A 15,997-nucleotide genomic window follows, 5' to 3' on the forward strand; every position below is an offset into this window, starting at 1 on the left:
AATCCCCACTGCTATTTCAGAGCTCGCATACGGTCAACTACAAAATAAGCATCTCCTCCCTTGCAGTAACTTGTCTTCAATTCCACAGCTCTAAACTGATCAACAGATTTTTATTACTTGTTCTGTCCTCAAAAAGAGAACTGGCAGTGCACACACGTATGGATAAAATTACATATAACATCACGTATGGATAAAAATGATGCCTGTGCTTCCCTGTATTTGGTATAAAGCCTAATGCTCACCCCTGGAGTAACTGAATTTTGCCACATGTGCTCTCAGCACTTTGGTCAGTGATAGCTGGGGTCAGGCAGAGAAACTGTGCATGTAAGCTGGTCTACGGTGCCAGCAAACCAGGGGACCTTTTCCTACAGTTGGTATGCATCTCTGCACAGCCTAATTTGCAGCATGGAGTGTTCATTTTCTTTAGCTATACTGGTAGTCGACGTACAGAAGTAATTCAAATGTCCATTTAAAGAAAACTGAAGAAACTAAGTATAAAAAGAAAACTGGAAAAAGAAAAGAAAAAAAAAAGGAAAAAAAAAGCCCTGCTCAGAGCATGGCACTGAATCATATAACCTCCACAAACACTGTCTAGCCTCTAGAGCTCTATGAGGATCCCTTGGGTGACTTGACAGTTAAACTGATTAAAAACTGACCTATATAAAAACTAAACTTGCCTCCCAAAATTATTTTTTGAAACAATTCAGAATTAAATATTTGCACAGTTTGCCAAGACTTTTCACACAGTTTTTAAAAGCACATCACTAAATACCAGAGCTCATTTTTAAGAGAGTTCCCTTCTTGGTAGCACCTACAAACTTCTGTCTAAATGGTTTAAAAATTGTTTTAAACCAGCAGAGCACATCAACTCCATGAGGGAAGCATTTGACCAGAGCACAAAAACCCAAACCAACTGTGTTACGATCAGTGAATCAAATTTGTGGAAGTATCTCAGTTACAGAAATCAAAACCCTGATGGATCAATGTGTGATTAAATGCTTTTCAAATCCCTCTCAATGAGAGCATCTAAAACACTTCAAGTCAAATACTTTCAGACAGTCCTAGGAGAAGCTGCACATACTTGCAAAGCAGAGCACGTTTTCTCTGTAACAGAGGAAAAATACACTGTGACACCAAATAAATGCTTGATAAGGGAGACTCAGTGCTTGTTTATCAGTATGCAACCACACTGCATCCATGCCAGGACAGCGAGTAATCCTCAGCTTCAGTCAACAGCACCCAGCTCCCCTACAGGGCCAGCAGGGGATTGCAGAATGATTTGCAAAAGAGAAGCAGTGAGGCACCGAGGAGCAAAACTGCTTGCAGTCATTCTGTAGACCAACCCCCTTCTTGCCATACAACTTCAGCAGTTGTCCACCGTAATTTCACCTAAACACAAACCTTTTACACTACATGAAGCTGTCTGCTTTACAGCTTATACGCTAATTTCTATGAACACCTAAGACCATGCAGAGATACAGGTTTTTTGAGAGAGAAATTAAAAAAGAAAAAGAAAAAAAGGAGGGGGGAAGAAAAAAGACTGCCATGTGACACCTAGAAGCGTTTATTTTATGCAACAAACTTAAATATGATCATGTGTACATAAAAGTGTACACTTTTATCTATGCTGAACAATGCCAGGAAACGTAATATTGATGCAACAATCTTCTAAAATAAACATTAAAAATGAGCCTGAACAGGAAGACAAAATGCAAAACAGACTTACTTCCAATCAGCACGATGCTTAAAATTGAGAGCAATCCTAAACATTTCCAACTTTCCTTACAAAGCTGCCAAAGTCCAACTATTTTTAAAAATTGATTTTTTTTTTTTCTTTACATCAATAATAAAAATCTGGTGACAAACATTATAAAATCAAATGCTGGACTGTCTTTACTCCTTTAAAATTCAGAATATTCCAACAGAACCGCAGGAGTAAAAACACTTAAAAGTGATATATGTTTTTATAAAACAAACATCAATATGTACATTTATTGCAAATTATATTAAACTAAAATGGAGGGAAAATTAAAAAATGAAATGTCTACTTGCGAATTAATAATTTTAAGTGATTACTTTCCCACTCTGATAAAAATCAGAAAGCAACATTTATAAAATTGCCACCACATGACTTTTCATAGCAGGGAACTGAAATCTGTACATCTTACTTTTGCAGAAAAGTAGGCAGGCAGAAAGAATTATACATAAAACAGTCTCCAAAAGTAAAGCAAAAAACTTTTTTTTGTGTGATTTTTTTTTCCTCTAGTCTTATTTAAAATCCATTCAGTAGACTTCTACCTTTTCTGTGAAACATGGGAATACCTGGCTGTAGGATCGCGAATTTTCAGTGTCAGTGTAAGGACCTCCCTCTGACTTCCTTTAAAAAAAACAAAAATGCAGCATGAAAATTAATGGTGTAAATACACTTTTAAACTCCAGAATGCAGGAACTGGAACCAAGTGTTAAGCAATTTGCTTAATTATTGACTTTTCATAAAAAAAGTCTCTGGGGAAATAAGTACAGATGCTTTTAGCCTCTTTCTCAAGAGTTTCTGCTTTACATTTCCATTGAGAAGGATTAATTTCACGTGGAAGGGAAGCATAGTTTTCCTTCTGTTTTCAGAGCTGAAAGCTGTGTGTTTTTTGAAGTAATTTCAGTTCCTGTACAGGAAATTTCTGAATCCTAGTTTTTGCAGAAGCTTGGAGCATGCCTTTATTTGGCCTTCATTTCCTCCCTTTTCGAGTGAGTTTTCTTTTTACCTTTTGTGGGGGGAGAAAAGGAAATAAAAGGTTAATTTTAAGGACAAGGAGATTACAGCTAATTCTGCATCAAACGCTGTCCATAACACCCAGGTGTTAGCTCATACACTCTTCCTTTATACGCAGAGTCTTCCAACTCTAGCTTGTATCTTAGCTGTTATTTCATTACCTCAACACAGCTGAATTTCCATACTGTATATCACAGCTTTCTGATTAACCTGAAAATACACAAGTCCAATGATGATCACTCCATAACTGAATTATGCTTTCTCAGCATAAACAGAAATACATTTATTTGGAGCTTTCACTGAAACCACAATATAATAACAACTTGTTTTACTGTATTTAAATACCTAGAATTATAAAAATAGCTTTACTTAGAAGCAAATCAAAGGTTCTTCAAATTTTTACACTACCTCGTACAGTTTGACTTAAAAGCAGAAAAGCTATCACATGTAGCTGGCTTTACATAAGTTCTTCTAGAAAAAGAAGACATTTCTTTGATTCCTTACTGTATAAACTGCAATAAAAACCATAGAATTGTCCTACATAAGATGCCTGCTACACCTTAAGGAAGCCTCCCTCTGCTATCTCTGTATCCTCAGTGTCTTCCTGGCTGCTCTCACAGGCTTTAAAAAGATCCATTGCACTCTGGGAATATCCTGGACTTGAGTCTATCTCCAACAGTGAATCTCCATCACTTCCAAGCACCTGGCTTCTGAAAAACGTTAACACTGTTTTGGTATTTTTTCCAAGAAAAGATGTATTGCATATTTCAAACAAGGAATCTTGACAGAGCTGGTTCACTTAAGACTATTGGTGGAGCAGTATTTTTATGAAGACTTAAACAAAACTGACATATAAAGCAAGCATTGCAAGGCAGAACACAAATACTGCTCTCTTGAGAGACTGAACAATTCACTAGTATATGAATCTTGTGAGAAGAAAAGGGTAATTCTTTTTGACCAAGATTCTCTTCAAGATCTTCAATTTGACAAAATCTCTAGAAAGAAACCATCCCAATTATTCACACCTCCCTAAGATTGAGCTTTCTTTCAGTATGCTGGTTTGCTGACCTTACCCTTATTGCTCTATGGCTTTGGCCACATTTTCATTAAAATTACCACTGTATCAGAACCAGCACATTTATGCTTATTTGTTTGTTTACATTGGAAATAAATCAACACATTTAAATGCTAAAGGACAGAAAAATAAATTATCATCAGAGAGCTATTTTTCAGATTATGGTTTCAAATTCTACTGTTGATTTATTTAAAATGTAATATTAAATGTTTGTTAATGTTAAACAAGCATCAGACAACATATCAGAAAATAATTACAGTTAGAATTACAGTTTATTCTATTCATTAAAGATGATCACTTTTAAAGCCTTTCTCATCAACGAGCAATGCACAAATTCCTGCACACTTAGCATTAACGAATGTACTGAAAGAACCTCAAATCTTAGTACTGTTAAACAGCAATGCTAGTAAGGGGAACCAGGATGCAACATACTGGAAACACAATTTATACCATCCTGAGAGAACAACTTCAGTTCTCTGACTGCATGTACACTGAAATAACAGAAAATAACGTATGTTGGATCATGGTGTTTGTAAATTATTGTGGCTTAGCTGTGCTCTTAACATGTGCTCTGTTATAATTCTAAATAAAGAGTCTATCTTGAAACAGAGAAGCCCCACCCCACCCACTTATTTTTAATTTAATTTATTTTTACCTTTGTAGATCAATTTGTCTCTGTGCTGCTGCTGGCTTTTTTGCTGTGTCTTGCTGTTTTGGTGCTTTGGCATTACCTGTCTCTAAACTTCCTGGACTTTCTTGACTGGCTGCTGCCCTTTTTCTTCCCCTGACAGGTGGCTTATTTGTTTCCTCATTTTTTGCAGTGGTACCCTGAGGTTCAGGTTTGGGTGGACGCCCTCTCCTGGTTTTTGCTGCAAGCGATGGTCCTGTTTCATCTGCATTATTTTCTTCTGCTTTCTGATGAATATTCTCAGTTCCAGATGCTGTTGCTGTTCTTTTTTTCCCACGTTCAGTACTGTTTCCTTGCGTAGCCTGATCAGAATTAATTTCCTAGGAAAGAAAAATCATTGATATGAAGAAAGATTGCCAAAGTCAAACTGAAATTGTTACCTCTGTTTGGCAGAAGCATGAGTTCATAAAATAAAGTGTTCTTCTTAAAAAATAAATCAAATCGGCTTAGATCTAGTAAAAATTTTTTCTAAAGATGATTTTTAGGGCTAAACAAAAAGAATTTTTTAGACTGTGTGTAATTCCAAATCTTAATTCAGAAAAATCAGGGTCAATATAATGAACTGCAAGTTGCTTTGGCCTGCAACAACAGTTCTCCTTAAGCTCCTTCACTGCCTCTATAAGGGATTAAGATCTGGTCATCTACAAAGTTTACATGGGTAATTCTGTCATGTTCAAATAGGTATGGCTTAATTGCATGTTCTTCCCAATGAAATGAGCAAAGTAATGGAAGTGTTTCAGTTTCACGAAGCGCTGCCTGTATGTGAAAGACAAATGTGTCAAAGCAAGTCTCTACACAAAAAATAATTCACGTGGAAACAAAAATTGGATGCTGGAGCTTCCTTTGAACAATAGCTTGTGAAACACTTAGTAGAGAGATGCAGAGAGAAGACTATTGAAGAAGCATGGCTAGGATAACTTAGCAATTTCAACTAATTAAGGTTTCTCGCTATTTAAAAGTGCTATGTCTGAACCAAGGACTTATCTGTTAAATATTCTTCCATTTGAATAAATGTTTAAATAGGTCTTGCACTGTCCATAATCTTCATTCCTGTTTTACAGATGCATAGGCAACATTTACAAATGCCTTCAGACTATCTTTACAAAAACTCCTGAAAAATTTCTGCTAAGGTCACGTTTCAAGAACCTAAAAAACAATCTGAAGAACTATTTCATAACTACCTTCCCTGTTATCAACCTTTTCAGAAGAGCTCTATTTTGGGAAAGAATTAAAAACAGAAAAAAAGAAGAAGAAAAAAAAAGGAAGCATAATACAGTTGAAATATGTATATTTTACTTTTCTTCGTTAGCTCATTGCTGTGAACATGTGGATGTTATTTGACAAGATCATGAAAACTTTTTATTTATATAAATCCAAAACATCTGTTTATTACTCTGATTTCATCTAATTAAAAAAGTCACTGTCACTGTAGGTATACAAATTCTTATAATATGCTAAGCATGAGCCATCTATGTATCCCCACATTATGAGAGAAATCTACATTGATTTTAGAATCACAGACTCATTCAGATTGGAAGTGACTTCTGACCTGATCCAACCTTCTGCTGGGAACGGGTCACTCTACTTGTTGCCATACCAATCCTTGAAGAGCAAGTGACATTCCATAATGCTTCTGGGCAACCTAACCCAGTGTTTAGTTTTCCTCACAATGCCTGATTTTTTTTGCTTATATCCAAATGGCATTTCCCCTTAAGCAACAAGAACAGAAAACCTCCATCTTCTCTGTGAATAGCTTCACAGTACTGAAAGACTGACGAAGTCCCGCCATAGCTTCTCTCTTCTAGGATGAAGAGACCTAACTCCTTCAACCTTTCTTCAAATAACAATTTCTCCAGGACTTTAATATATTGGTGGCTCTCTGCAAGACTCCTGTTCTCAGTATCTGAGGTCCCAGGATTCCAGGTTTGGTCAAAAGAAAGTCAATAGAATAGAATAATCACAGTCTGCTGGTTATACTGGTGCAAACCCAGGGCCCAGTTTGCCCTCATGACTGCCAAAGCATACTGCTGACAAGTTCTGCTGGTTTCCCACTGAGACAGTCCCCCCAGGGCCTTCTTAAGACCTGCAGTCCTAGGCAGATCCCAGTACACTGCCTGAGTTTAATACATTCCGTGTGTAGGACTTAATATTTACTGTTGATAACTCTTCATGCAGCTACATGCTTTATAAGTTAAAAAAAAACAAAAAACAACATTATTACTTAGGCCTGGTCATCTCTCTCTAATGGAAGAAAAAGAAGGCATTAAAAATTCTCAAAATTTAAGCAACATATAGAGTTAGTGCATGTTTGTTCTAGAGGACCACGTGACATTCGCCAGACAATATCTTCAGTTACTGAAAAAACATAAAATAAAGGTGGGTACCTTTTGGTGCTCTGTAAAAAAAAAAAAAAAAAAAAAAAAAGGAAGTATTTTCTGAATTTCTGTAACATTTTTGAGCATGACTCCTATAAATCACTCTGGATAAAATTAACAATAGTTTTGAAAATCAGAGACGTTTCATTGGACTAAGAAAACTGTAGTTACATTAAACCTGACATTATCAATTCCTTTGAGACCATCCACAGAGATGTATAGTGAATTAATGCCCATTTCCAAGCTAATTATAGAGATACAGTGCACAAAATCCCCAAACATACCTTATTTTTCACAGGTTCTGTCTTTGCTGGTGTGACTGAAATAATTCGTACAGGATTTTCATCATTTTCACTGACGCCAGTTTCTGATATATCTGAACTTTGTTCCCTGATAGCATAATTGAAGACAAAATAAAGCCAAGATACACAAAACAGAAAATAAAATGTTTGCAACTTTTTAAGCCAAGTCCTTTATGGCAGACACAGTGTCATGCAATTATTTTCACAAACATCATGATTGTTACTCTAAACTAACTCGTGTTTCAGATGGAAATTCTATCAGATAGAAATAGCCAATTCTAGCAAAGATACGGAGGAAAAGTAAAGACCAGCAGCACTCAAACCAATTTATACAAACATACACAAGTTTTTAAAATGAAATAGTTCCAAATAAATAAATAATCAAGATCATTTCAGTGTATTTCATGCACGCTTCTGTACCTTGATCTGTTTCCTGCAGAAGAGCTCAGCTCAGAGTTCACACTGATATTGCTTCCAGTCTCTGATCCTGTAGTTCTAATATACGGTCTCCTTCCAGTTGCAGACAATGGTTTGTTTACTGTACCTAACACACCAGTTGGTTTTGGCTAAAAGAAAATGGTTTTATTTTAAAAACAGGAATTTTCAGACAAATTTTTAAATATGTTCTTGAATATTTAAAAATATTGTTTCTGGATTAACAGTCTCGGTCATGATGCCATCAGTTTAGAGCTACAGACCTCATCCTTAATTAACAAGCAGTCTATCACAGTTTTATTTCTCATCGTTCAGTGGCACTTCATCAATTGTTCTCTTTCCTGCTTTGAAGTCACAGAATCACAGAATCACCAAGGTCGGAAAAGACCCACAAGATCACCCAGTCCAACCATCCACCTATCACCAATAGTTCTCACTAAACCATGTCCCTCAACACGAAATCCAAATGTTCCTTGAACACCTGCAGGGTCGGTGACTCCACCACCTCCCTGGGCGGCCCATTCCAGTGCCTGACCACTCTTTCAGTGAAACTAGTATTTCCTAACATCCAGCCTGGATCTCCCTGGGGGCAGCTTGAAGCATCCCTTTAGTCCTATCACTGGTTACAAGAGAGAAGAGGCTGACCCCCAGCTCACTACAACCTCCCCAATAGAGCAATAAGCTCTCCTGAGCCTCCTCTTCTTCAGACTGAACAATCCCAGCTCCTTCAGCCACTCCCCAGAAGGTTTGTGCTCCGACCCCTAACCAGCTGTGATAGTGCTTAAAGAAGTACCAATAAGAAACACAATGTTGGATAATACTAGATCAAAAGGATGTAGTAACATCCCATATTTGCAAAGCAAAACATCTTTGGGAAAAAGCTCTTCAAAATATAATGCAAAATTGGACTCATTGCACCAGTAGAAAACACATACGTTTCTACTCCACAGGAAGCAGGTGTACAGAATCACAGAACATCCTGAGTTGGAAGGCACCCCCAAGGATTCATTGAATCCAACATCTGGCTCAGTACAAAACCACCCAACATTCAAACCATACTTCTAAGAGCATCACCCAAATGCTTCTTGAACTCTGGCAGCTTGTTACAAGTATGACCACTTCCCTAGAGAGCCTGTGCCAGTGCCTGGCCAACCTCTGGTGAAGAATCACAGAAATCATCGAATCACAAAATCACACAGGTTGGAAGGACCTCAAGAGATCAAATCCAGCCCCCCTGCTAATGCAGGATCCATACAATACGTCACACAGGTAGGCATCCAGATGGGTCCTGAATACCTTCACAGAAGGAGGCTCCACCACCTCCCTGGGTATCCTGTTCTAGTGCTCCATCACCCTCACTGTAAAGAAGTTCTTCTGCATGTTTGTATGTAACTTCCTATGTTCAAGTTTTAGGCCACTGCTCCTTGTCCTATTGCTGTGCACATCCGAGAAGAGTCTGGCCTCACCCATTTGCCTTCTAACTTCCTTCAGATATTTGGAAACATTTATCAGACTCCCACTTAGTCTTGACATTCTGCCCTCTACACCCCTCCCTGTCTCTGTAGCCCTTCTTCAGGACCCCTCTTAAGAGTTCTGTGTAATTGCTATATTGTCGTGTCTAAACATGTACAGAGCTCCAGGTGAGGCTGCACAGCACAGAGCACAAGGAGACAACCTGTTCCCTTGCAGGGCTGGCAAGTGCTGGGCCTGGGCCTCATGTACCCGAGGGTATGGTTGGCCTTCTCAAGCTGCCAAGGCACACTGTTGAATCATAATTTCTTAATACACCATCTATGCTGTGGTACTCTGATAGAGAGATGGTATTTTGTGTCTTGCTATGGCTGCTGAATGATTTGATCACGCTGAATAGGCTGTAAGTCTTTTCCATCTCTTAAGAAAAAACTTCCTTGACTTCTCTCAACTAACATGTCATATTCTTAATGTAATTTCATGTTTCCTTGGAGATTAATGCATTCTATGATTCTAGAATCATTATTCTATGATTCTACAATTCTCACAAGAAAAATTAATTTCCATGCAAGGAAGCTGAAGAAGAGGCAACAGAGGGATACCACAGATATTAGATAACATTTGGCCATCAGAAAGCAGCAACATCTCTGTAAAAAGCCTGTTACCAAAGTAACTACCATTCAGTAGCTGCATCAATATTTATTTATGCTTGTAACATGTTTTATTTGCTCAATATACTGGGTATTTTTAGAAAACAGGAAGCATTTGGTGAAACTCAGGTGAGAGAGAAAATGTTTGAGAGAAAAAAGAAAGTACTTCCTCATCAAGAGGGTGTGAAGGCAGAATATCAGTAGGTTCAAAACACGAGCAGACAAATTTGTGAACACCATAAACAGACATCAAAACCAACAGACAGATACAGAGTCTAGCACTGCATTAGAAATCATATATGCTTGGAAGCATGCAAAATAAAGTGGCTAGGACTGCATGATCATATTAATCTGGTCAGTGGATAAAAGAAGGCCAGTAGAAACACTGGCCTGATTTAATGGGGTGTCTTTCTACATCTGTGTTTTCTGAAAAGAAAGTAAGAAAAACAAGTGTCTGCATTCTATCAGAGCATGGAATTAAAGTTTATTTTCCCAAAACACTGACAATTACTTAAACAATGCTAGCTCGACACAGGACACCCTGCCCTCTTGATTCTCTATAAAACTTTATTCTAAGAGAGTACAAGAGAAAAAAACATAACTCAAAAATCCTGCTATTTTATGGTAAGGCACCTTTGTAGCCTCATTTGCTGAATACTTTATCAAAAGAGAAATGTTCTACATTTATACAACTAACCACAAACTCTCCTTTAGTTGTATATCAATATATCAAATATATATTAAAAGTGAAACAATTACAACAGCAAACAGATAACACCAGCCTACTACCAACTGCTATCCAACAAGGAATAGCTTACAGAAGGTAGTCTTCTGCCTGCCTCCTCTCTTCCTAACATAATGCCAACACTTGCTAAATGAGCACACAACTATCTACATGCCCCCGTCCCTACTTTCCTGCCAGCGTAACAAGCTTAACCAGCTTGCTGAGCAGCATCCAGGCTAGTGTTGAAGTGTGAACATAAAGTGGAAAGATACAGCATTCCGCCAGCTGAGCAGAACTCACCCACATGAACTGCTCTGATAGCAGGAGTTTTTGTAAAGAACAAAAAACAGCATGAGGAGCAGTTTGAGATGATGGCTACTGATGGAGCGATTGCTTGTTTCTACCCTTAAAATGAACCATTACTACAAAGTTCTGCTCTGACTGAAGACTTAGAAAGTAATTTCTTTCACTGTTTCCTGAACTGCTTTCACTGTTCACTGAACACAGAACATGAACATTAAAAAAAAACATACGATGTTACATAGAGATATAATTTATACTGTTCTTTTACAGGTCAGCCAACACTGTTTCACTAAACTCAAGAAAACAACCTGCTAGCTTTGTGAGCTATAAAAGGTATTCCAACGAACTTTAAATGCAACCTAGGAATCCCAAGAAAGAAAGAATCCCCCTAAAAAAGAGTGGCTGGTAGAAAACTGGAATAGACTGTTGTTTATGTTTTCCTCCCCACAAGAAAGACATGGTAGGTATTTTCTCTTCCACACGGAGTGTCAGCCAAATTATATCTGAATTAAAATGATCAGATGGATATAGACATTTATAGTTAAATTTAACAGCTTTAGCAGTTATATTGAAAGTAGTAAGACAACAAATCTACGATAATCAATCCTAGCAACATCACAGAATTAAGTATCTGAATCATAGTTTTATGCCATAGTTATTTGAATAAAGAAAAAACCTGTTACTATCTGAAAGACAAGATCAAGAACCTATGCCTCTGTTACCTTTATGTTCTCCATCCTCTGTACTACCTTGGTGTTTTGTCCACACTGAGTAGTATATGGAGTTAAAAGCATTCATTATTCCCTCAAATGAATGAATGATGAATCACTGTATACAAATTCTTCATACAATTTTTTTTGTAGTATCATGATTCTCTTTATGGTTTATTCTCAAGCTAAGGAGAACATTTAAAATCACAATAATCTTCAAATTAATTGGAAGTTGTCAGAATATACTACCTTTCCTGTCAAAAGAAGAACCCTTGTCTCTTCTGAAACGTAATTCCGGTCATTGGAAAAATCCTATTAAAAAAAAAAAAAATAATTAATTTGCACTTGATCTCTCAACCTTGCTGTTGTTTTTACATTTACACATGATTGATTTCTCAAGAGTGATGGCACTATGCCACCTCAGAATCACAGAGGGGCTTGAGTTAAAAAGGACTTATTTCCAATGCTCCTGCTGTGGGCAGGGCTGCCACTCACTAGATCAGTCTACCCAGAGCCTCAACCTTCTATTGATAATGAATAAATCTAAAGAAGATCAGTCACACTAGTGCTTCAGAGGAGATCTGAAAGAGCATTACTAACAGTGTGGCATTGAGGAGCTGGAATTTACATTTTTTCTTCTTCAATGACATGGATCACTTGAAATAAAGTAAAATTGACTTCCCTCTTGCTTCACTTCCACCTTTTTATGGGCAGTCCTAAAGGAGAAAAAATGCTATCTTCTCTAGAAAAATTGGAAGTTGTGAACTTTGTCACTCTGACTACAGTTTACAGAGACAAAACACCACACCTGAATGCAGGCACCTATCACAGACACCAGCTTCCCAACACAGGGGCATCACTCAAACCAGAATTAATTAACCAGACTGTGTTTGGTTTAAATGGACTCTGCTAAGGCAGTTAACAGTCTCAGATGGTGAAAAAAGTGAAATGCATTGCTTGGTACGATCCAAACTAGTATGGACAATTACTATGGGTCCACTCATACATTTTTAAAAATATGTCTCTGAAGTAACATCAGCATTATTGCTGACAGTGGAGATACACTCACTTGGACTACTGCTGGGCAATAAGAGGACTGGTTTGGGCATCAAACAAAATAGCCAGCTATTAAAGCTAAAACATCACAGAAGGTCGAAAAAAAAAAGAAATGTTCCTTTTTTCTTTTTTGGCTGTTTTGCATTCTAATTAAATACACAGTCAGAATATACATATATCCCCATACATTCAGGAGAACATGTACAACACTGTACTCCAGTGTACATTCAACAGAATGATCTAGCAATATCTGCAGCATGTTGATGTTTACTCCATATAGCTCTCACCAGCTCACAAACATTTCTGGCAAATGTTAGCTGATACACATCTAGCTTATTGTACACCTGGTGATACCAACTATATGGTTAAGGAAAAAATATATGCCTTTTTCCATGACATGATCTCAACTGTAACAATCAAAGAATTTCCCCTTATTACCCTGGAAATTAAATTAATAAAACTTTACCTTTTCAGGTTGTGTAAAAAATTTGGTTGGCAATACAGGGTCCTTTGGTGAATCTGCATTGCATAAAGCACTTTTGCTGTTGATTACACACAGTGCTACATCACATACTGTATAAAGTTTCTGAAGAAAAAAAGAAAATTATGCTTTAGGAATTACTTGCTGTGTAGAGAATGCAGTTCTTTAGCAAATTGAATCTGTATGTGAAATAACCACTACTAAGGACATATTTTGTAATTATGTCATTAACCATGCTGTTGGCTCTTAGAACAGAGAATTCCTCATTTTTAATATTACACTATTTAATAAAACGTAATAAAACTACAGACATCTAAGCTGTGTAATAGAAGCTCTTGGTGGAATCACCATAAATGGTTTCTCTTCTCAGCTGGTAACATATATTTAACAGCAGCCATATACTACAGTATTTCCTCAACAACAGAAAATAATTATGTTGGAAAATCAGATATTTGGAATTAAAATAAGCACTAGGGAATAACAGGAATATTTAACAAATCTTGTTTAATGACTTTTCTGGTACTGTGTGCTGGCTAAGGTCAACAAGTTTCAGAAAGAATGAGACTGGTAGCACACATACAATGCTTCCAATTAGCACACTCTAAAAGAATTTAAATGTCTGAGCTAATGTTTTTAAATTTCCTGTAAGTCCTGTCCAGCAAGCAGTCTGTGAAACCCTTAGCCCATCACCAAACACTCATCTGAACTGCACTTCTTACTTCATTGGCCTTTGGCTCATCAGGAGACTGAGCATCTCGTGTAAGCTTGATGTTTTCTGCCATCTTTTTCATGAAGGCATGGCTATTGTTCTCATTCTTTGTCATTAAAACTTCAAGCATGAACCACAGGCACCTAAAAAGCCATAAACCACAGTTACATTCCAACTTTTAGACAGCAGCTTCTCTGGGAAGAAAAAAAAAAAGTCAGCTGTGCTAGCTTTTCTTTAAGCAACTAAGTCAATTTGAAAAAAATCATGAACAGATAGCATCCAAAGAGGAGAACAGAGTCTAGACCTTTAATTATAACTGTTTCAGTCTTAGGCTTCAGAGTAGAAAGAATTCCAGCAATTCTACAATCACTATCTCAGGCTATGGGTACCATACTGCCAACAATTTATCATGACCACACAAAACTAGCTCAAACTATACAACTGCTCAACTGTTACCCACACTACATAAACACTAGAACAGACATACTAAAGGATCCCAAGTGAATAGGCCAGATACAGCTGATGCAATAGAAGAACAGTCACATAAAGAAAGTTCATTCTCTGCATGCATTTCATTATTTCTTTGGAATGTCAATTCAGAGGGAAAAGACACCTTTTTGAGAGAGAAACAACAACAAAAACAAACATAACTCTACAGGACAGCCTCAAAAGACACTGTAAGTGTAAATATCACAAATTACAAACAAGGAACTCACTAAGCATGTATTTCTGTATTTGACTATATTTAGGCTACATAAAACTCAAGATGAACTGAGGAGACAACTGCAAAACACACTGCCAGTCTGCTTCTACAAGTGTATAAGCATCTAAGTCAACACTTTAAAATGAACACTGTGGCTCTCAGAAGTCCTGAAAGAAATGCTGTATTACATTAGGAGAAAAATGTTTTGGATTTATCTCAGAAAACTTTTCAGAGAAGCATTCCTGCCAAGATTCCTGTACATAGCATTTCTTTCTTTGGAGCAGTCCTCTCTGGCTAGTTCAGCCAGCCTGTGACAAGAATGAGGGAGGAAATCTGGCAACAAAGGACAGCCATACAAGGGATGTCCAAAAAACTCTGTGCACTACAAAGTACTTCTCACAGTACTGCACTGCAACAACTGCAAATCAGAACTTGTTCAATTCTGGATAAAACAGTAAAGAACACAGTGGAGTGCTTTCAGGTGTGGCCAAGAACAAGAAGTCCTCAAAAAAACAAAAAACAAAACAGACTTGATTATTAGTTAAGAAATCTTTCTCAACTCCAGGTTCTGACCAAGTGTGAGTCAAGTAACTCAGAAATCAGAACAAATTCAGGTCTTCAACTAAAGAAAAAAAATCAGACTGGGATTCTCATAGATAAAGGTACAAAAAGAATTAAGATGTGGACACGTACATTTGTGCAAATAATTGTTTTTCTAATTATACGTATATTGTAATATGTCATTATATGTGCTTTCGTGGTACCAAAACAAGTTAGCTTACAGCTCCATCCAAAATGAATACAAAAGAAAAATCAAAAACAAAGAATGGTGATGTGGAGAGATGGATGCCTAAACAGTTAATAAAGGTTAAAGGTGTTTCAGAATACACTGCTAAGCAGTTTCTGAAGTTTTCCTCCTTTTCCAAAATTAATGTTTTATCAACAGCATATTGCAAAACAAGGGATCATTTTCCTAACAATTTTTTCTAAGCACAGAAAATAGTTCTAGAATCATTTACCACTTACTCTTTGACATCACGAAGCTGATCAACATCCTGAGGTTTTGTGAAATCTGGATCATGTGCCAGTAAATGAATCATATATGGTACCACATATTCAGGCAGCAAGGACAGCAATTTTTCTGCAGTAAGAAACAAAAATCATAACCAATCTCTTTGTTATACATACATACAGACAAGCATCACAAGACAGAATATTTTCAAGTATTACTTTTCCAAATACACAGAACATAAAACTTCAGTCTGTGTTCCTTTTTCTGCAGATTCTACTTTCTGAATTATAGAATAGTTTGGATTGCAAGGGAACTTTAAGATCACCTGGTTCTGACCCTCCTGCTATAGGCAGAGACACCTCCAGTTTGCCCCATCATTAAATATAGATGAGTTTTACTACTTTGAAACTATTTGGCCCCAAATCAGGAAGAGATCATAAAACCTAACATATCAGAAAACAAAATTTTATTTTTCAAGCAAAACAGCTACCAGAATAACAGTATTGTACCTTACACATGTTTCTCAGCAATATATAG

The 15,997-nt window shown here is 37.0% G+C and overlaps 1 protein-coding gene across 2 annotated transcripts in view; it reads right to left on the reverse strand.

The window, feature by feature from the left end:
* Positions 1-1,548: 1,548 nt before the first annotated feature.
* The window catches only part of PDS5A (PDS5 cohesin associated factor A), a 72,391-nt gene continuing 57,942 nt past the window's right edge, over positions 1,549-15,997 (reverse strand). The window contains exons 26-33 of one of the 2 annotated variants that reach the window (XM_052681718.1): positions 15,475-15,589; positions 13,756-13,888; positions 13,022-13,141; positions 11,749-11,811; positions 7,628-7,773; positions 7,190-7,295; positions 4,498-4,850; positions 1,549-2,759 (exon numbers count right to left, since the gene is read on the reverse strand). In XM_052681718.1, the coding sequence (XP_052537678.1) occupies positions 2,756-2,759; positions 4,498-4,850; positions 7,190-7,295; positions 7,628-7,773; positions 11,749-11,811; positions 13,022-13,141; positions 13,756-13,888; positions 15,475-15,589 (1,040 nt within the window). In that variant the 3' untranslated portion in view covers positions 1,549-2,755. The other variant, XM_052681719.1, reaches the window with a different exon arrangement.

Source organism: Tympanuchus pallidicinctus, unplaced genomic scaffold (assembly GCF_026119805.1).
Source record: "Tympanuchus pallidicinctus isolate F22 unplaced genomic scaffold, pur_lepc_1.0 scaffold2, whole genome shotgun sequence".
NCBI classification, from domain to species: Eukaryota; Metazoa; Chordata; class Aves; order Galliformes; family Phasianidae; genus Tympanuchus; species Tympanuchus pallidicinctus.